The sequence below is a fragment of the Molothrus aeneus genome, chromosome 24, assembly GCF_037042795.1.
Source record: "Molothrus aeneus isolate 106 chromosome 24, BPBGC_Maene_1.0, whole genome shotgun sequence".
NCBI classification, from domain to species: Eukaryota; Metazoa; Chordata; class Aves; order Passeriformes; family Icteridae; genus Molothrus; species Molothrus aeneus.
In genome coordinates, this window is record NC_089669.1 from 4,035,941 (window position 1) to 4,056,750 (window position 20,810).

At 49.5% G+C, this 20,810-nt stretch overlaps 1 protein-coding gene across 1 annotated transcript; it reads right to left on the reverse strand.

Moving 5' to 3' along the window:
• Positions 1 to 11,447: 11,447 nt before the first annotated feature.
• Positions 11,448 to 20,304, reverse strand: C24H1orf116 (chromosome 24 C1orf116 homolog). Its single transcript, XM_066565449.1, has 4 exons — positions 20,177 to 20,304; positions 16,961 to 17,090; positions 14,276 to 14,438; positions 11,448 to 13,291 (listed from the first exon to the last, which is right to left on the reverse strand). The coding sequence occupies exons 2-4, from the start codon at positions 17,045 to 17,047 to the stop codon at positions 12,174 to 12,176; spliced, it is 1,368 nt and encodes a 455-aa protein (XP_066421546.1). The 5' UTR covers positions 17,048 to 17,090; positions 20,177 to 20,304; the 3' UTR covers positions 11,448 to 12,173.
• Between the last annotated feature and the right edge of the window lie 506 nt (positions 20,305 to 20,810).

The window sequence follows — 20,810 nt, forward strand, 5'->3', positions numbered from 1 at the left end:
TGGGTTACTGCCAGCCAGCCAGCAGAGCCCAGCACGGCTCCTTCCAGGCAGGGCTGGGGTTCTGAGGGGCACCAGGGCACTCAGGGATCAGGAAATCTATTCTGGATGTGGTGTTTCCCCCCATGAGTGCCCCTGGTATCACAGAAAATCTATTCTGGATGTTGTGTTTCCCCCCATGAGTGCCCCTGGTGTCACAAAAAATCTATTCTGGATGTGGTCTTTCCTCTTCCTGAGTGCCCCTGGTGTCACAAAAAATCTATTCTGGATGTGGTGTTTCCTCTCCCTGAGTGCCCCTGGTATCACAGAAAATCTATTCTGGATGTGGTGTTTCCCCCCATGAGTGCCCCTGGTGTCACAAAAAATCTATTCTGGATGTGGTGTTTCCTCTCCCTGAGTGTCCCTGGTGTCACAGAAAATCTATTCTGGATGTGGTGTTTCCTCTTCCTGAGTGCCCCTGGTATCACAGAAAATCTATTCTGGATGTGGTGTTTCCTCTTCCTGAGTGTCCCTGGTGTCACAAAAAATCTATTCTGGATGTGGTGTTTCCCCCCATGAGTGCCCCTGGTATCACAGAAAATCTATTCTGGATGTGGTGTTTCCCCCCATGAGTGCCCCTGGTGTCACAAAAAATCTATTCTGGATGTGGTGTTTCCTCTCCCTGAGTGTCCCTGGTGTCACAGAAAATCTATTCTGGATGTGGTGTTTCCTCTTCCTGAGTGCCCCTGGTATCACAGAAAATCTATTCTGGATGTGGTGTTTCCTCTTCCTGAGTGTCCCTGGTGTCACAAAAAATCTATTCTGGATGTGGTGTTTCCCCCCATGAGTGCCCCTGGTGTCACAGTCTCCCACCTGTGAGTTCTGCAGCTTTTCATTAGTGAGGCACAAAGCGGCCAACAATTTCTTGTTACAAGGTCTTCTAAGGCTAAACCATCCAATTAAGAAATGACACTTAATTATCTTCTCTTTTAACTCAATAACTGATCTCTTGAAGTCCACAATGCAGACTTTTCTGCCCAATTACAAAACATCCCTCAAACTTATGAAGAAGAAGGAAGAAAAAGGTGAAGAAGAAGGAAGAAAAAGGTAAAGAAGAAGGAAGAAGAAGGTAAAGAAGAACAACTTGCTTCTACCCTAAAACCTCCATCTTGCTTCATATTTATTTCTATATTCTAAAACCCCAAACTTTAAGTTTTCCACCCTGTGACATTACACACTTCTAACCAACTCCACACCCGTAATCCCAGTGCTATTAATCAGTTTTGGGAAGCTTTCTTAACAGCCTCTGCTCAAATGCAGTGTTCTCTGGTGAGTCTGTGCCTTTCAGAATAATAATAATAATAATAATAATAATAATAATAATAATAATAATAATAATAATAATAATAATAATAGTATTTAAAATTTTCAAGACTTAAAATTTAAAATTCTGAGCATCCAGGATTCCAGCCCAGGTGGGTGTGCAGGGGAGGATCCAGCCTGGTCCCCTGTTCCTGTCAGGGGCTGCCACTCGTGTCTTGCTGACTCTTACCTGGCAGCAGAGCTGCTAGAAGGAGGAGAAGCACCATGTCCAGCCCTCCTGAGTGTTCCCTGGGCAATCCTCACCGTGGGGAGGGGATTTTGCTGATTTCTGTGTTATCAAGCACAAGAGAGAGCTTGTGGCAACCTCTGCAATGCTCTGGTGGCCACCCAGGGCAGGGCTCTGAACCAAAGCTCTGACCTGGCCTGGGCCAAAAACAAGAGAATTTTAAAAGGAAAAAAAGAGTTAATGGTGCTCTGCAGATCTCACACTCCTGCTCTGAACCCTGTGTGTCCCCCCAGTTTGTGCTGGTTTGGGGCACAGCTCCAGTGTTCCCAGTTTGTGCTGGTTTGGGGCACAGCTCCAGTGTTCCCAGTTTGTGCTGGTTTGGGGCACAGCTCCAGTGTGCCCAGTTTGTGCTGGTTCGGGGCAAAGCTCCAGTGTTCCCAGTTTGTGCTGGTTTGGGGCACTGGGCACAGCTCCAGTGTTCCCAGTTTGTGCTGGTTTTGGGGCATTGGGCACAGCTCCAGTGTTCCCAGTTTGTGCTGGTTTGGGGCACTGGGCACAGCTCCAGTGTCCCCAGTTTGTGCTGGTTTGGGGCACAGCTCCAGTGTTCCCAGTTTGTGCTGGTTTGGGGCACTGGGCATAGCTCCAGTGTTCCCAGTTTGTGCTGGTTTGGGGCAGAGGGCACAGCTCCAGTGTCCCCAGTTTGTGCTGGTTTGGGGCACAGCTCCAGTGTCCCCAGTTTGTGCTGGTTTGGGGCACAGCTCCAGTGTTCCCAGTTTGTGCTGGTTTTGGGGCACAGCTCCAGTGTTCCCAGTTTGTGCTGGTTTTGGGGCACAGCTCCAGTGTCCCCAGTTTGTGCTGGTTTGGGGCACAGCTCCAGTGTCCCCAGTTTGTGCTGGTTTGGGGCACAGCTCCAGTGTTCCCAGTTTGTGCTGGTTTTGGGGCACAGCTCCAGTGTTCCCAGTTTGTGCTGGTTTGGGGCTCTGGGCACAGCTCCAGTGTTCCCAGTTTGTGCTGGTTGGGGCTCTGGGCACAGCTCCAGTGTTCCCAGTTTGTGCTGGTTTTGGGGCACAGCTCCAGTGTCCCCAGCTCTGCTCACTCAGGGCAGAGCCTCAGCAATTCCCTCACTGCAGCCAACAGGGACAGAATATGTAAAAAATGGGGATTTTCACTCAAAGTCACAATTCCTACCAGACTGGAGGACTTGAAGCAATGAGAGCTAATAAAAACGCCCTGTAAAGAGATGAATGTTGTCTTTCTTTTTAAATAAAAAAATCAGTAAAAATGCAATTCCTATGCTTATTTAATTTTTTCTGATGTCCAGCAGTGCAATCCCTCCTTTCCTTAATTCTGCTCTGCAGGACAGAACCCTCAGCTCCATTTTAATCTTATTTAATGGCAGTTTTTAGGCAAGGAGTTGTTTTTTAATGCTAACCCACAAACAGGCATTAAATATAAAGCAGAAAGAGACAAGAAAGAGCTAGAGAAATCCCAGGAGTAAACCATGTATGGTTGGGTTTTTCCTGTCTTTATTTCAGTCTTGTGAAAATGTTTTTAGGATCCATTTTTGGCACCATCCAGAACTAGGGTGCATTTTACCTTGTCCATATCATTTTTTTGGTTGTTCTTGGCCAAAAAGGGCAGTAATTCAATTTATAGCTTTAAAAGGAAAAAAAAATAAGGGCACAGTGGGGAGAAAAATCAGCATAAGTCACTGCCTTTATTTTATAGAAATAATTATGTTGAATTTTAGAACTGTTACATCCTGTAGGTGAAATCTCTCTCCTATAATCACTCTTGAACAGCACTGTTCTCCAAAAAACAATATTTTAAGGGCAAATTGAGACTCACCTTTGATTGTGATGCTTCTTCTGCTGGAAATTTTCTCTTCCTCCACCTCCAGCTCGGATTTTGTTTAATAAAGTTGTTTTTGCAGCCTGCAGCTCGGTTAGTCTTTCCTTTTCTCTTGATGTTTAATTCCTTTTTTTTCATATATTGATGTGTAGATTTTAAAATGGGTGCACTAAAGATCTTCTGAGGTCTCGATGTGCATTGCTGAGCAAAGTGGAGATGGACAAAATGCTCAGAGGGGTGGCAGAGATGTCATCAAAAAGACCCAAAAATGGTCTTTTTTAGCTCTCTAGGGATGTGACGACACCATGGAAGGGGGGAAAAAAGGGTGAAGAGGCCAGGAGCAGAAATTGCAGAGTTTGAGAGGAATTCCCCTGCTCTACAGACAAAATGCTTTCATATCAAACATGCAGCATGTCACAAAATGGTGTTTGCTGTGAGCCACTTCCAGGCAGAACTTCCCACCAAGAACTTTGTGAAAGGTTCCTCAGACACCTGTGCTTTGACTGGCCCTTCCCTGAGCTCATGTCTGTGTTTTGATCCTGTTTTGGGGTCAAAAAGAAGATTTCTGCTTCCATTTTTACCCTAAACCAGTCCCTGAAATGTGACCACGGTGGGTTCAGACCATGGGGTGTGAAGAACAAACTCAGGGCAGTTTGTTCCATAAACACAATTCCTCTTTTGCACCAACCAAAGGATTAAGAGGAGTTTATTTGTTATTTATTTATTTATTGAGGGATAGCTCCAAAACTACAGAGGCATTTCAGTTATTGCCAGGAACTTGGGAAATGCTTTGCCTTCCATTAAAAATGATGGATTAAAAATTAAAAATTCCCACCCGTGGCACCTCTGGGAGGCCCTGGGCTGGCTCCAGCACTTGAGTGTCCCCAGGATGTGCAGGGCAGCATTCCCTGGGTAATGGGTAACTCCTGAGCTCTCAGAGGAACCCATCCCACCTGAGACAGCTCTGATCCTTCAAATGGTACAAAATCAGCAGCATGGCTTCTGAAGTAGCGCTGGAAACATAAAAAGGTTTCGTAAAAGGTAAAATAACAAAGCTCTTCTAGAGAAAAACTGAGCTAGGGGTAAGAGGTCCTTGCTCCTGCTAGAACACCCCACAAAACAATTTCCTTTATTATTATTTCCTTTATTATTATTTCCTTTATTATTATTTCCTTTATTCTCTCCTTTTTCTGGTGGGTTACCCAGGCTGGACCTCTTTGCCTCTGTCCAATGGGAGCCCCAGGTCTGAGGTGAAGTCCCAAAGGTCCTTTGGGAGGTGTCTTTGTGCCAAATTAAGGAGAAAAACTTCTGGGCTTTGTCACAGACACATTTTATGGAAAATCCTTTCCTTAGGATCTTTTCTCCTGAGAAGCTGAGAGGCCTCAGGAACAAAATGCAAACAATGGTTATCTGCTGCTGTGGAATGCAACAGGTGCATCTGGGATTGGTCCCATGCAGTTGTTTCTAATTAATGGCCAATCACAGCCCAGCTGGCTCAGACTCTCTGGTCAGTCACAAGATTTTATTATCATTTCATTCCTTTCCATTCCTTTCAAGCCTTCTGATGAAATCCTTTCTTCTATTCTTTTAGTATAGTTTGAATATATCATTTTCTTTTAATATAATATACATCATGAAATAATAAATCAGCCTTCTGAAACATGGAGTCAAGATTCTCATCTCTTCCCTCATCCTGGGACCCCTGAGCACCACCACAGGGCTTTTTACCTTTTTAAGCAGACAAAAAAATTATTTGGTCACTCCATCAACAGGGAGCACATTCCTACACCTGGGTGAGGAGTGGGAAGGGTTCAGAGGCAGATTTAGAAATTCTCTCAGTCCTGTGGGGTCCAGGGCCTTGACCTTCCCCTCTGTTTTCAGTGTGAGACAATCCCTGAAGCACTTTGGAATCTCCCTGGCTGGGGATAAATTTCCAGTGAATAGTTTTGTGCTGTTAATGGTGATATGAATAATCTTGGATTGCAGTAATTGTTGTGTTTTGTACCAAACCTGTGCCATAAATTCCCCACTCTTGGCCGGGCTCCAGCAGAACTGAGGGCATTTATTGCCCTGAGAGCAGCAAAGCACCAGGATTGGCTTTGTGGGAGCAATAAAATGGGATAAAAGTGCTGGTGGGAACCCCCTGGGAATAATCAGTGTTATTTCAGAGAATCATAAAATCATGGAATTCCAGGAGACTCTCCTGGGGCAGTACCACTGCCTTGCACCCTCCACTGCTAAAGGAGAGTAGAATTCGATTAAATTTAAGTTTAAAAATGTAAAAGTTATATTTAATTTAAAAATTATTTAATTTAAAAGAATTAATTAAAAAAATAAATCTTAAATTTAAAAAAAATTAAATCTTTAAATTATAATTTTAAAATCTTTAATTTTAAAAATTAAATCTTAATTTTAAACTTAATTTTAAGTTTAAATTGAGAGTTAAATGAATTCAGTTAATTAAAGGAGAGTTAAATTCTTCTGGGCTGTGCTAGTAAAGGAAATTCCTCATCCTTGCTCTGACAGAGCTGCTGGAGGGGGAATCTCCTTCCTGGAGCAGCACCAGGACAGGCAGAGGCTCCATCCCACCATTCCCATCCCTGTGCAGATGTGGAGGTCACTGCCTGCACCTCAGCCCGGCCTGTCCGTGCTCAGAGCTGTAATTAATTAATGAGAACAACCCCTGGCTGCTCCTCAGGGCCCAGTTAATGATTAAACCCCTGCTTGGAGCCAGCCAGGGCTGGTCTTGTGCACATAAACCCCTCTGCAAGGAACAACACTGCCCCTGTCTGTCTCCTCCTGGACTTCCAACCCCAGGGGTGCTGGCAAGAAAAGAGATCTTGGGGAGGTGGAGACCTGCAGGGTGATCCCAAACCCACCAGGATTTACCAGCAGGAACTCCAGGTCTAGCTCTGCTTTAGGGTATTATCAGGTAAATTTGCATCACTGGCAAAGAGAGGAAAGCAAAACCCAAACCAATAAAATCTGGTTGCTCTCACACAGCAGTGAAAGGCTGCACTGGCCCTGGTGGGTGTTGGTTCTGTTGGTTTGCAGGGTGTTGCTCCTGTGGGGCCAAGCACGGCTCGGGTGGGAGCTGCAGTGACGAGGTTGGGCCTTTTTTCATTTACAGTTCCATTAGAAACAAAGAACAGGGGCAAAAAAAGGAACACAGTGATAATGGATGCTGCTGAACCAAGCTGGGGAACACCAAACCTGGGCTCCAGGATCCAGCTGGGATCACTGCAGGATTGAGCTGGGATCACCCCAGGATCCAGCTGGGATCACTGCAGGATTGAGCTGGGATCACCCCAGGATCCAGCTGGGATCACTGCAGGATCCAGCTGGGATCACTGCAGGATAGAGCTGGGATCACTGCAGGATCCAGCTGGGATCACCCCAGGATCCAGCTGGGATCACTGCAGGATCCAGCTGGGATCACTGCAGGATAGAGCTGGGATCACTGCAGGATCCAGCTGGGATCACTGCAGGATAGAGCTGGGATCACTGCAGGATCCAGCTGGGATCACTGCAGGATAGAGCTGGGATCACTGCAGGATCCAGCTGGGATCACTGCAGGATTGAGCTGGGATCACTGCAGGATCCAGCTGGGCTCTCTCCAGGATAGAGCTGGGATCACCCCAGGATCCAGCTGTGCTCTCTCCAGGATCCAGCTGTGCTCTCTCCAGGATCCAGTTGTGCTCTCCAGGATCCAGCTGTGCTCTCTCCAGGATCCAGCTGTGCTCTCTCCAGGTTCCAGCTGTGCTCTCCAGGATCCAGCTGTGCTCTCTCCAGGTTCCAGCTGTGCTCTCCAGGTTCCAGTTGGGCTCTCCAGGACTGATCTGGGCTCTCTCCAGCCCTGTGGGAGATGCTGGAGGTGTTTGAGGCTTTTTAACCCCGCTCCAGCACGGTTTGGGCAATAACCAGGACTGAGGCTCTGCCCTTTCACAAGAAGACAAAAACCTTCCCAACCCCACCATGCCTCTCTTCATTACCTTTCTTTTTTTTCTTTTTTTGCCCCTGTTCTTTGTTTCTAATGGAACTGTAAATGAAAAAAGGCCCAACCTCGTCACTGCAGCTCCCACCCGAGCCGTGCTTGGCCCCACAGGAGCAACACCCTGCAAACCAACAGAACCAACACCCACCAGGGCCAGTGCAGCCTTTCACTGCTGTGTGAGAGCAACCAGATTTTATTGGTTTGGGTTTTGCTTTCCTCTCTTTGCCAGTGATGCAAATTTACCTGATAATATCTTAAGCAGAGCTAGACCTGGAGTTCCTGCTGGTAAATCCTGGTGGGTTTGGGATCACCCTGCAGGGCAGGGTGAGGGTCTGCACCTCACTCTCAGCCCCAAGGCTCCCCTGATGCAGCCCTGGAGGGGCTGTAATTAACTGTAATTAGCACAAATTATTTCTGTGTGCAGCTGCTGCTCCCTGACACTGCCAGAGTCCCACCAGCCACTGCTCCTGAGTTTGATCTTGGTAATGAAAGATGTGCACAGGGATGTTTTTAATTGGGACAGGAGGTCTTGACAGGCTCATGCAGACATGGAAATGACAGGTCTGAGCCAGGGTGGGACGGATGGGTAGGAATTAGATGAATATTCTGTGCAAAATGCAAATTCTGGGTGCTTTCTTTGTTGTTTTTAACATTGTTAACTCATAAACTCAGTCTGGATAATCAGCCTGAAGACACTGAGGGTACATTCACCAACCCTTCTGAGACTTGTTCCTGCTGCAAGGCTGTGATCTCTCTTCCTGGCTGTTTTGTGTCTGGGCCCTGCTGGGATTTTGCCTTCCAGGCACAAATCAAGTTAAATATGCCCAGAATTAGAGAATCACAGAATGGTTTGAGTTGGAAGGGACATTAAAGCTCAGCTCATTCCACCCCCTGCCAGAATATGAAGCCTGATTTTGATTTCAGGAGTCCCAAACAAGACCCCAGGAGTTCTGCTGGGCTCTGCCTGAACCTGGGGGTGGATTTTGTTTGTGTTGCCCCCACCCAGCCTTGGAAAAAGCTGGGATGGTGAAAGGGGGATGAAACTGGAAGAGCTTTAAGGTCCCTTCCCACCCAAACCATGCCATGATTTTATGATGGTGACAAACCAAGAGCCTTTGTTCCTTACAGGCAATTTAAATTTCCAAACTAATGCAGGCTTTCTTTAGAGAGAGGGGCTGACCCGTGGAGGCGATTACACTGAACAATTAACTGATGTTAATGAACTGCTTGCAGCACGGAGCTGCACTCAGCCCTTGCCATCCCTGACCTTGCAGCAGCAGCAGCAGAGGCACCTTTCCAGGACAGGCTGGGAACACCAAACAGGCACAGCCCACACCAGGCTTTCAATCCCTCTGCAAACATCCCTGGAGCTGCAGAGCTGCACCACAGGAAAGGTGTGCACAGGGTGCTGACCCTCAGAAAGAATCCAAGGGATGAGAGGCAGGGAAAGGAGCAGGGAAATGCTGGTTTGTAGCTGAGCAATGAATTGAATTATTCTGGGCTGGCACACTCCACAGCCAGGCTTTAAATCCCACTCCAAACATCCCTGGAGCTGCAGGGCATCCTCCTCAAGAGCTGCACCACCCCAAAGGTGTGCACAGGGTGCTGACCCACAGAAAGAGTCCAAGGAATGCAAGGCACTGAGGCAGGGAAACGCTGGTTTGTAGCTGAGCAATGAATTGAATTATTCTGGGCTGGCACGGTCCACAGCCAGGCTTTCAATGCCTCTGCAAACATCCCTGGGGCTGCTCTGCATGGAGAGAAGGGCAGGGCATCCTCTAAAGAACTGCACCATCCCAAAGGTGTGCACAAGGTGCTGACCCTCAAAAGGAATCCAAGGGTTGTGAGGCAGGGAAATGCTGGTTTGTAGCTGAACCATGAATCCAGTTCTTCTGGGGCTGGCACACTCCACAGCCAGGCTTTGAATCCCTCTCCAAACATCCCTGGAGCTGCAGGGCATCCTCCTCAAGAGCTGCACCACCCCAAAGGTGTGCACAGGGTCCTGACCCTCAGAAAGAGTCCAAGGAATTTGAGGCAGGGAAAGGAGCAGGGAAATGCTGGTTTGTAGCTGAGGTGGCCTCAATCCCTGCAGGAGCAGGAGTAAGAGTAGGGCAGGAGCATGAGTAGGAGTAGGAGCAGGAGTAGGGCAGGAGTAGGAGTGCAGGAGCAGGAACAGGAGCAGGAGCAGGATCCCTCCACCAGGAGAAGGAGAAGGAGAAGGAGAAGGAGAAGGAGAAGGAGAAGGAGAAGGAGAAGGAGAAGGAGAAGGAGAAGGAGAAGGAGAAGGAGAAGGAGAAGGAGAAGGAGAAGGAGAAGGAGAAGGAGAAGGAGAAGGAGAAGGAGAAGGAGAAGGAGAAGGAGAAGGAGAAGGAGAAGGATCCCTCTGCCAGGGGCAGGGGCAGGAGAAGGAGTAGGAGCAGGAGTAGGATCCCTCTGCCAGGGGCAGAAGTAGGAGCAAGATCCCTCTGCCAGAAGCAGGAGAAGGAACAGGGGTAGGAATAGGAGCAGGAGCACAGGAACAGAAGCAGAAGGGGCAGGAGCAGGGGCAGGAGCAGGATCCCTGTGCCAGGAGCAGGAGAAGGATTAAGAGCAGGAGCAGGATCCCTGTGCCAGGAGCAGGAGCAGAAGTAGGATTAAGAGTAGGAGCAGGATCCCTGTGCCAGCAGCAGGAGCAGGAACAGGAGCAGGAGCAGGATCCCTGTGCTAGGAGCAGGAGGAGGATTAAGAGCAGGAGCAGGATCCCTGTGCCAGGAGCAGGAGCAGGAGGAGGATTAAGAGCAGGAGCAGGATCCCTGTGCCAGGAGCAGGAGTAGGATTAAGAGTAGGAGCAGGATCCCTGTGCCAGCAGCAGGAGCAGGAGCAGGAGCAGGAACAGGGGCAGGATCCCTGTGCCAGCAGCAGGGCTGGGCTCTGGGTGGCACCAGGCACAGTCGTGGGCTGCTCTTGCATCAGGCCCCAGCCCTGGGGCATAAACAGCTCAGTTTCTAAGGGCTACAAACACATCCAGCAGGTAAAATTCCATATTGCCCTGGCAGGATTAAAGAGCTGGTGGAATGGGACTTGCCTGTGGTGAGTGATTCAGCCCAGAGCATCTGGCAGCTCCAGGAAAGGCACAGAAATGTGGAGTTCATGCCCAGAGGAATGACCCTGCTGCTCTCTGGCTGTTGTTTTAATTTGTTCTCTTTTGTTCCCACTTCATAGCAGCTCCTGTTTGTGAGCATCACCACGTCACAGAGCGATAAGGGATCTTTGGGAGTGAGATTTCTCCTTGGAAATCTGAACAAAACTCAGCCTTCATGACACCAGCACACAATGGCTCTGACTAAAGCCAAGGATTGGAAGAGAAGCCTTTTGTTTCCAAAACAATCTGGTTTTAAGAAATGTTTAGGTTCTGTTTCAGGGCAAAAATGCTTTGAGAGAGTCCTTAATGCTCTCCTCCTTTCTCATTAGATGAACAAGCTGAGATTTCCCTTGGGACTTGCACAATGCAGGTGCTGAGCACTCAGAGGAGAAAAAAGAGAGCTCAGAGGGGAGGAGCACAGGGATGAAAACACAGCTTTAACCCAGGCAGGAGCCTGGCTGACCCTTTTATCTCCCCCCCCTCTCCTCTCTGTGTTCTTGCTGCCTTTAAAGTCAAACATTTGCAGGTGGAAGTGCCCAGCCCGAGCTGCTGGGGCTGGGGGGAGCCTCTGGGGCTGGCTCAGGCCTGGCAGCAAACATGGGAGCACCAGGAATTCCACATTCCCTCTTTGTGCCTGCAGGGAGAGCTGGCAATTACAGCACCATGCAACGCTTTGGGTTGGAAGGGACCTCAAAGCTCTCCTTGCTCCTCACAGGCAAGGGCCACCTTTCACCATCCCACGGAAGACTTTGCCTGTGCTGATCAAATAATTCCATTTTCTAGGTGGGACAGACCTGACCTGGCTCATCCTTTCTCTCAGAACTCTTTGTTTTAAACCCCTTTTGTTTTTGTTTTTAAAATATTTAGGGGCATTTATTATTTATTACCTGACTGTGACATAAATCTGTACCACATGGCACTTTCTGATCACACACAGGTTTATTTAGGGACATCAGCCACCTCTGTTCCCCAGGGTGAGCAGCAAGGTGTTGGCAGCATCAGAGGTGCCAGGACAGCTCAGAAGGGAGGAGCTGGAGCTGTCCCAGCTTTGCATCTGCCCTATTTTGGGCAGCACTTCTGGATCTGGCACCAGCACAGCCTCTGGCCTCCTCAGCTGTTGTTTTCCTGCAGTTCAAGCCTCTTCCAGGTGCTGGATGCAGGTGGTCAGGGCTGGGTGGGAGAGCAGAGTGTGCCAGGGAGGCAGTGGCATGTCTGGGCAGTGGCATGTCTGGGCAGCCCACCCAGCAGGCAGTGATGATTTTGCAAGGCACTTTCACATGGCAGGTGAGTGCTCAGCTCTCAGAGGCTGTGATAAAATTAATTTTAAAAACCCCAAAAAGTTCTAAAGGAGCAGCAAAGTCCAGCAGTTCTTCCCAGAGGCGCTTTATCCACAGGCAACCCTTTTGAAAACAAGCCAAACCCTGAATTCCGTGGCTTCCCTGTTTTGATGGATCCCCAAATGCACTAAAGCCCTTGCAGGAGAACACACCCCATCCACGCTGAGAGCTGCCTGGTATAAAAATCCCATGTACACCTGCTATATACAAAATATCCTGTACACGCCGCCTTCCTTTACTTGATGTGAAGCTCCCAGCACCTCTGGCAGCAGATGCTCGTGCCCCAAGGCAGTGCAGGCCGCTGGATTTGGGGTGAAAATCCCCTTTTCCACCAGCCCCCACGAGCTACTCCTTCAGCAGCCCCAGCTTCTTGAGCGCCTCGCGCCGGTTCTCATCGGCCGCGCCTTTGGGCGAGATCTTCACGCTGACAGCAGAGCGTGGCGGCCTGGGGAAGCTGGGCAGAGGGTGGGATCTCCTCTTGCTGCTCTTGTCCTTCTCCTCCTGCTCCTTGAGCCCCCCAAAGTCCTTCCCTGCCGCGAGGGAGGCGGGCCGGGGGCGGCTGCGGAGGAAGCTGGGCGCCAGGCGCTCGATGAAGGACATCTTGCCCAGGGAGCTGCTGCTGCTGCGCCCGTTCTGCTCCTTGGGGCTGCCCATGGAGCTGCCCAGCCCCACCCCAGAGCGCTCCAGGGTGTTGGATTTGAAGGGGATCTGCCGGATCCCCGGCACGGAGCCCTCCCCAGGCTGTGGTGTCTCCCTGGGGTGGGGATGGAGGTGGGCGCTGGGCTCCCGCCTGTCCTGGGACAGTCCCAGCTTCTCCAGGGCCTCCCTTCGGGCTTTCTCCTTCTCCTTGGGGTCGAGGTGGCCTGAATTCCCCTTCTCAGCAGTGCTGTCGCTGGCAGGGCTGGCCTGGGAGGTGGCTGAGGGTGGAGGTGCTGCTTTTACCTTCTGGTTGTGCTCCGGCACGGGGCTGGTCCTGCTGGTTTTCAGGATGATGTTTGGGGGCAATTTCCGCGGTTTGGGGGCGGTTGGAGGCCCACGTTTGGCATCAGGGTCCTGAGGGGCCTCCTCCAGCGTGGATTTCTCCTGATGGCCCCACGAAGTCCAAGTCTTGGTCTCCTTGGGTGCCTCCCCCCTGGCATCTGAGCGCTGGCTGCGTGACCACTCCAGGTCATCCTGGAAGGGGTCTGGAGGTTGGATAATCACGGACTTGGTGTGGCTTCCCAGGTCCAGCCTGCCCTCCTTGGGCACCTCCTGGGCAGGTTTTCCTGCTGGCACTGTGGGGACACCTCCTTTGCTGCCAGAAGCTCCATTTGCTGCAGGGATGTTCCTGGGGAGGCTGGAACAACCCGGGCCTGGAGCAGCTGCTGGGGCTGAGCTGGATGGGGCAGAGATGATTTTACCACTCCTCTGTTCAGCCCCACGTGTCTGAGCTCTGCTTGCAGGGGGAGTCCTGTTCCCCAAATCTGGGAAGAGAGGGAGTTGGAGTCATGCTCTGGACAGAGAACAGCCCTCACCCCTTCTGGGCCAGCACAGGCACCCAGGAATCCCCCAGCTCCTCTGATGTGGAAACCCAGGGCACACAGGGAATATTTCTCTGTCTGTGCTGGGGTGCCCTGACCCCCAGAGGAGCTCTGACTTTGACCCTCATCCATGGAGAAAGTTTCCTGGACTTCAGGATAGACTGGAATACCCAAAAGTGTGAAATAGATTATACAGAGTAGTGTAGGTGTATCATTCAGGTGAGAAATTGAGGTTTTGGGATTTTTAATATGTTGTGGATGGAAGCAAGATGGAGGGCACAGGGTGTGGTCCTGGGTTTCTTCTTCATGCTTCTTCTTCCTCCTTCTCCATGGGTTTGGGTGGCATTTTGTAATGGGGCAGAAAAGTCCCCATTGGGGGCTCTGTGGGATCAGTTATTGGGTTAAAAAGGAAAATAATCTAGGTGTTCTTAATTGGATGGTTTAGTTTTAAAAGACCTTGTAGGAAGAGATTGTTGGCCATTTTGTGCCTTCTATTGAAAAGCTGCCCCACTCTCAGTAGTGAGACTGTTTTACTGATAAGAAATAATGAACACCTGAGTCTGAACATGAACTATCATCCCAAGTGCCTTCAATCCCGACCCAGAGAAACCCAGAGCTGGTACCCCCACACTCTGATCCATCACTGCTGGGGAAATTGGATCCTTTGGGCCTGACAGAGCCTCGTTAATTACTGTGATTACTGACACTGAGCAGGATCCCTGCAAGGTATTTATATATTGTAGAATTTCAAAGCCATTGAGTTGAGGTATCAGAAAATTCTGTAAAATATTCATGCCTAGACAGGACGTGTATTGTACCTATCTGTGCTTGAGAATAAGGCCTGTAGGAAACTATTTTGGGGAAGGAAATAAATAGATTTTAATATTTTATATTAAAATCTTATCTGCAGAAGGGTTTCCAGCTCACCCCGGGGCACAGGGCCTTTCCTGGGCTTGGAGGGCTCCCCGTAGTCGGTGTCATCTGTGGACACCCCACTGTCCCCCTCTGCATCCAGAGAGCCAATGGTTTCCTCCAGGAACATCAAACACTCCTTCTCTTCCACAGATAAATAGTCATAGCTGTTGTCACTCTGGAAAAAAAAAAGATAAAGCAGAGCAGGTAAGATAAAGAGGTTTACTTTATACACACTATATATATATATAGTGTGTATATATAGTATATAGAAATAAAAATATATATGTATATATTTATTATATATACATATAAAATATATAAATATATATGTATATAAGTGTGTATAAATATATATAAGAAAGAGATGTTTACCTTATACTACATATACATATAAAATACATATAAATATATATGTAGTGTGCATCTACAGTATATAGAAATACAAATATTTTGTCTTTTTATATGTATATATTTATTGTATATACATATTAAATATATAAAAATATAAATGTATAGATTTATAGTATATGTATGTGTATGAATATATAGAAATATATATAAGAAAGAGAGGTTTACTTTATACTATATATATAAGAAAGATATATGTAGTGTATATATAGTATATATAAATATATAAGCATAATATATTTGTATATATTTATTATATATAAGAAAGAGGTTTAATTTATACTAAATATATATAATATATATACATATAAATATATATGTAATATATATATTATATATAAATATATTTATATATATATTTATAATATATATGTGTATATAAATTTATATAAGAATGGTACTTTATACTATATATATGAGAGGTTTATGTTATACTACACACATATATAACTTTATATCTATAACTTTTAATATCTATTAAAACTGTATGCATTTTAATATATTATATGTTATTTTAATATTTTCTATATTTATATTTAATGTCCAGGTAGTTTAGAGAACCTGTGACAGCTGCTTGTCCAGTGGCTGTTCAATAATGAGTATTTACAGATCCAGAAAACTAGATAGCCTCCTCTAAAAATAAGAAATATATATATTCCTAAAGCCTTTTTTATATTACCCTCCTCTGTGGGTCAGAAGGTGGATTATTCTGAACTTGGGAACTTGGCCTCTCACTTTCAGTTCTTTAAACTGGAATGTGAGCAGATGGGTAACAAATCTGTGGGTACAGACACCTGTAGTGCTCAGCAATGCTGAACCTGAACAGAGAACACCACCAACACTGAAGGGCTCTGTGCAGGTGATGAACTCTCCTTGTTCTCCCATTCATTCCTGAGCCAGAATTGTTTAATTTTTGTTGTATTTTGAGCACCAGGAGATGTTATTGCAGTATCAGATATCAGGGTGATTCCTGCAACCTGTCATGAACAAAATGAGGCACAGGACAGGATGGAATGTGCATCAGATCAACAAGCACAGGGCAGGAATTATTATCCCAGGTGGAGTTGTTTTGCAGGGACACCTTATCCAAATCTTTTACCAGGCAGTATCACAACCAGTTCTTCCATCCCCATTAAACTCAGAGGGTTTGGTTCTGGTTTGCAATACATCAAATGGAAAAGCTGCCAGGACTGAGCTGCTCTCACACATATCAATTATGCTCCAAGTCAGGCAGGATGTAATTAGCCCATCAATCTTGGGATCAGTGTTGGGAGACAAACAAGCTTTAATGGACAGATAGTGAAAAATTACACATCTACACCCATGGTCCCAACTCATCCCTGCCTTAACTGGGGAATTCATCCGGTGCCAGGCAGGAGGAGCTCAGCAGGAGGAGCTCAGCTCGCTGTCTCCTGCAGGTGTTGTCACTGCTTGGAGCCAGCGTGACCCAGTTACACAACTGGTCTGGTCCCTGCACCCCTGGCAGCACAGGAGCCTCTCCAGGGTCAGGATCCCCTCTCCAGGGACAGAACACCCTCTCTAAGGATCCCCTCTCCAGGGACAGAACACCCTCTCTAAGGATCCCTTCTCCAGGCACAGGATCCCCTCTCCAGGGCTCCTCTCTCTAAGGATCCCCTCTCCAGAAACAGGATCCCCTCTCCAAGGATCCCCTCTCCACAGATCCCTGCTCCAGGGACAGGATCCCCTCTCCAGGGGATGGATCCTCTCTCCAGGGATGGGATTCTCCCTCCAGGGCTCCCCTCTCCAGAAACAGGATTCCCTCTCCAGGGTTCTCCTCTCCAGGGATTCCTTCTCCAGGGACAGGATCCCCTTTCCAGGGACAGGATCCCCTCTCCAGGAACAGGATCCCCTCTCCAGGAACAGGATCCCCTCTCCAAGGACAGGATTCCCACTTCAAGGACAAGATCCCCTCTCCAGGGACAGGATCCTCTCTCCAGGTCTCCCCTCTCCAGGGACAGGATCCCCTCTCTAGGAGTCCCCTCTCCAGGGACAGAATCCCCTCTCCAAGGATGGGATCCCCTCTCCAGGGCTCTGTCCTGCCCCACAGCAGCCCCTGCAGCACTAAGAGCTCCCCACACACGTGGCAGGATGGAAAGGCTGGGAGTGCTCTGGGGCAGGGATTCAGGAATCCACCAGGTCCTGCTGCTGTCTCAGGGCCTCCAGCTGCCTCCAAAGCACTGACAGAGAGCAGATTTGGGCTGAGATCTGCCCAAAATCCTTCTCCAGCTCAGAGGGGCGAGCTGGGCTGAGCACCCCAGGGTTACTCACCCGCTGGGAGTGGTTGGAGGCCGTGCTGACCATGCTGTCACAGCTGCCAGAGTTGCAGCCAGCCATCCCCAGCTCCTTCCTAGGCATAGCCTGGGCTGCCCTGGAGGCTGGCACAGCGGGAATATCCTGGCTGGAGCAGGAAAAAGGAGAAGCATTGAGTTGTGAGGTTCCCCCAGGGGTGACTCAAGCACGCTGGGAGGGAGACAGGCAGGCTCTGAAGCTGCTGGATGGAGGAATTGTGCTCCACCTTCAGCTGCTGGATGGAGGAATTGTGCTCCACCTTCAGCTGCTGTCTCCAGGAGAAGGCACAGCTGGGCTTTTAAAAATCATCCTTGAAGTTTTCCTCAAAATAATTGGGAATAGGGAAATCTCTGCACAGCCAGCTGGTGTTGGTGGCTCTCTGCTCACCACACAGGGGTGGATAAGGCACAAGAAAAGCTGTGAGCCTGGCTCAGAAATCCCAGCACAGCCCCAGCCCCAGCTCATGGGACCTCTTTCCTCTGCCACACCCTGTGCCAGCCCTGCAGCTTGAACTTGTGAACGTGCTGGCCCAAAATGCTGCTGGTTACTCACATCCTTGCTCTGTCAGGAGCTTCCTCCTGGCAAGGAGCTGCCTCTGCCACCCTTCCTTGGGGGCCCTGGGGAGGTGTCCCCAGGGAGGTGGCCCCAGGGAGGTGTCCCTGGGCCTTTGGGGCACGCCTGGGTGTGTTTGGGCTCAGGGCTGGCACAGCCTGTGGGGAGCAGGGCAGGCTGGGGGGGTTCAAGCGGCACCCCAATGTCCCCTTTGCTCGCAGCAGATGCAGCCCAGACCTCCCATCACCAGTGGGACCCCAGTGTGGCAGCAGGGTGACAAATAGCCTGGATTTGGGTTTCTCACATTGGGACAGGGTGCCCAGGGCGCTGCTGAGCACCCACAGAAGGTGCCATTACTGAGGGATGCAAAGCACCGAGCTTCCAAAAATTCCTGGCACTACTAATGAGTCCCCTCCACATGCACCACCCACTTCTCGTGGAGGGATTTGGGTTTCCCCCCAGCCAGGGGGCAGAGGGCACAGTTATCCCTGCCCACAGCTCTGCTGAGCACCCACAGAAGGTGCCATTACTGATGGATGCAAAACACCGAGCTCCCAAAATTTCCTGGCACCATCAATGGCACCACAGAAGGTGCCATTACTGATGGATGCCGAGCACTGAGCTTCCAAAATTTCCTGGCACCACCAATGAGTTTCCTCCACGTGCACCACCCTGTTCCTGGGGAGGGAGCTGGGCTGTGGGGGCGAGAGGGAGCAGCAAAACAAACACCAACAGCCCCTGCAGGACACACGGACCCACGCGAGAGGATTTGCTCCTCGGGAGACAGAGGAGCCCTTTGTGCTGTAACCTGCAGGCAGGAACACTCTGCTGCTTTTTTTTTTTTTTTTCCTTGTAGCAGGATCAGGGAATTAGATCCAGAGATAAAGTGAGCAGAACTGGCTGCTTGTTCAGAGTGTTAGACCCTGAAAGAATTCCTTTGTAATTGGAATACGCCGCAAAAATCAGATTTCGACACCCACGCCCTGACAGGTCTAATCCTTCCACGCAGGAGGAGTTTAATATTTCAGTCTCAGCTTTGCATTATTTACTGCTTAAGTGATGTTGAAGTAAGTGGTGGCTTTGGAACAGCAATTCCCTGGATTCTTTGAATTCAGATCTCTTCATAGCCAGGGATTTGAGCTGTGAGGAAGCAGAGCTGAGCTTGGGGGACTTCAGGCCTCTGCAGGGTTTTACTGTGCACTGGAGCATCCATAATGTGAAATTTAGATTTATATCAAAACTATTCTAGATTTACATCGACTCCTGAGTAGCAGGAGGCTTGGCCATGGTTGTTGTGCTGCTCCTGGCTGCCTCCCTCCCAAATTTCAGTCAGTAAAACCCTCCTGGGGAAGTGAAAGCCTCGCTGGAACTTGAGCGTGCAGCTGCTTGGGGCCAGCAGGGAGGCATTTTCTCCATGAGGATCCCCTCCACCACCAATCCACTAAAGAAATCATTTTCTCTCATTCAAAACCAGAATTTGCAGGGATCTCAAGCAGCTGCCAAGGCTTTGGCACCCACTGAGCCCCAGCTCATGGGAGCCAAAGTCCAGCCCGAGCTCGCCGGGCACTGCAGAGGATCTGCACCGAAACAAGAAGTTCCTTTTCCTACCCATTAGTTCTTGATATGATTACAGCTCCAGCACACTCATCCAGCATGGGAAAGGGGAAAAAATCAATGTTGAAACCCTCGGTTTTAATGATTCAGAAGGACTTTAGTTCCTTCTTTGCCACAACAGTAACAACCACAAACTAAAAACGTGACTGTTTGATTTAAAAGACACAGTACTCAAGAAACTGGTTTATAGCTGGGTTCCAGTGGTGTAGCCCTCTTCCCCAAGTAAAAACATATCTGGAAGAAGCTATTTTTTATCAAAATCCATAGGCCAGGTCCCTCAGCTCTTGTGGCCGTTGCCATAACTGTCCTTTAAAAGCCCACAGAGCCATCAAAGAGGTGCCGGGTAGCAATTAATGCTAATTGCTTTAGAGAAGAGGCTACTTTCTTTCAGCCAGCACCACTCCAAGCTCTTCATCCCGGGGTTAGAACATCTCACTTTTGCTGAATGGGGTACAGCAACCAGACCCCTCCTGCCTGGGAAAGGCTTTGTGCTGGCCAGCCCCAAACACAACCCAAAGCAAACCCTGCCTTGCAGGCACTGTCCCAGCTCTGGGCAGCCCAGGGGATGGATCCCAGTTCAGTCCCAGCTCCGGGCAGCCCAGGGGATGGATCCCAGCTCAGTCCCAGCTCTGGATGGATCCCAGCTCGGTCCCAGCTCTGGATGGATCCCAGCTCAGTCCCAGCTCCGGGCAGCCCAGGGGATGGATCCCAGCTCGGTCCCAGCTCAAGGGCAAAGGGGTCAAGGGCAGATCTGAATTTCCTCCTATCTCAACAGGTAAATGAAGCACCCCAGCAGCTGGAAACCTGTGCTCAAGACAGCCTGAGATGTTTCCTCAGCTTTCCTCCCACCACCACCACCTCCAAACCACCTCGTCCAGCTTTGCTGGTGAATCCCCCACCACATTTCACCCTTGCAAAAGCAGAGCCCTGCAGGTACCCAGAGCCCCCCAGCCCATCCAGCAGGAGAAGCACAGAGAGCAAAGGACAAGCAGGGACAGAAATGATTATTAATCCGTTTTGTAGTTTTACCAGGCTGTCCGTCGTTCCGTGCTGCCCAATTCCTTGTCCCGGCCGTGCCTATCCCAGGACTTCTTTGCTTTTCTGGGCTAACCAAACACCGCCGGGTTACACATTAACTCCGCTCCGCCGCAGATAAGGTGGAGTGCTCGGCAGGTACGTCCTGACAGGCGATCCCTGGCCCCTCACCTGCACCCAGCCCGAGTGCAATTCATCCTGCAGCCCTGCCAGGCGCTTTTCCTGCTGTTCCAGCCTGGATCGCAGCGTGGCTGAACCCCCAAACCCCGTCCGTGCTGGGTGTGAGCTGGGGCAGCTCTGCCGGTGCCACCCAGCTCCTTCACTTCCCTGCTGTCCCCTGCTGTCCTGGGCACGGCTTTGGCCGATAGGAGACTCCTTAATCCGTCATCCTGTTCTGCCGCATAGCTGCTGGCTGACAGCGGAGCCCTGAGCCCAGCCTTGCCCTCGCTAATTACCGGGTTCTGCTCTCCGGGATGCCGGGCTCAGCTCTGCAAACAGCCTGGCCCGGGACAGGTCGCTACTTGCATTTCGCCACAGCTTCCCAGAGGCCAAAAGTTTGCTGCTTGCAAAGGAAGGAGGTTGTAAAGACAGGCAGAAAGTGTTTTGGGGAGGGAAGATTCGGCACGGA

Excerpts from the sequence above, each read along its gene's own strand:
- C24H1orf116 (XM_066565449.1), bottom strand. The coding sequence starts at position 17,047 with ATGCCTAGGAAGGAGCTGGGGATGGCTGGCTGCAACTCTGGCAGCTGT. Across the intron at positions 14,439-16,960 it reads CCTCCAACCACTCCCAGCGG|AGTGACAACAGCTATGACTA; the intron begins GTGAGTAACCCT and ends TTTTTTTTCCAG. Across the intron at positions 13,292-14,275 it reads GAAAGGCCCTGTGCCCCGGG|ATTTGGGGAACAGGACTCCC; the intron begins GTGAGCTGGAAA and ends CTCTCTTCCCAG.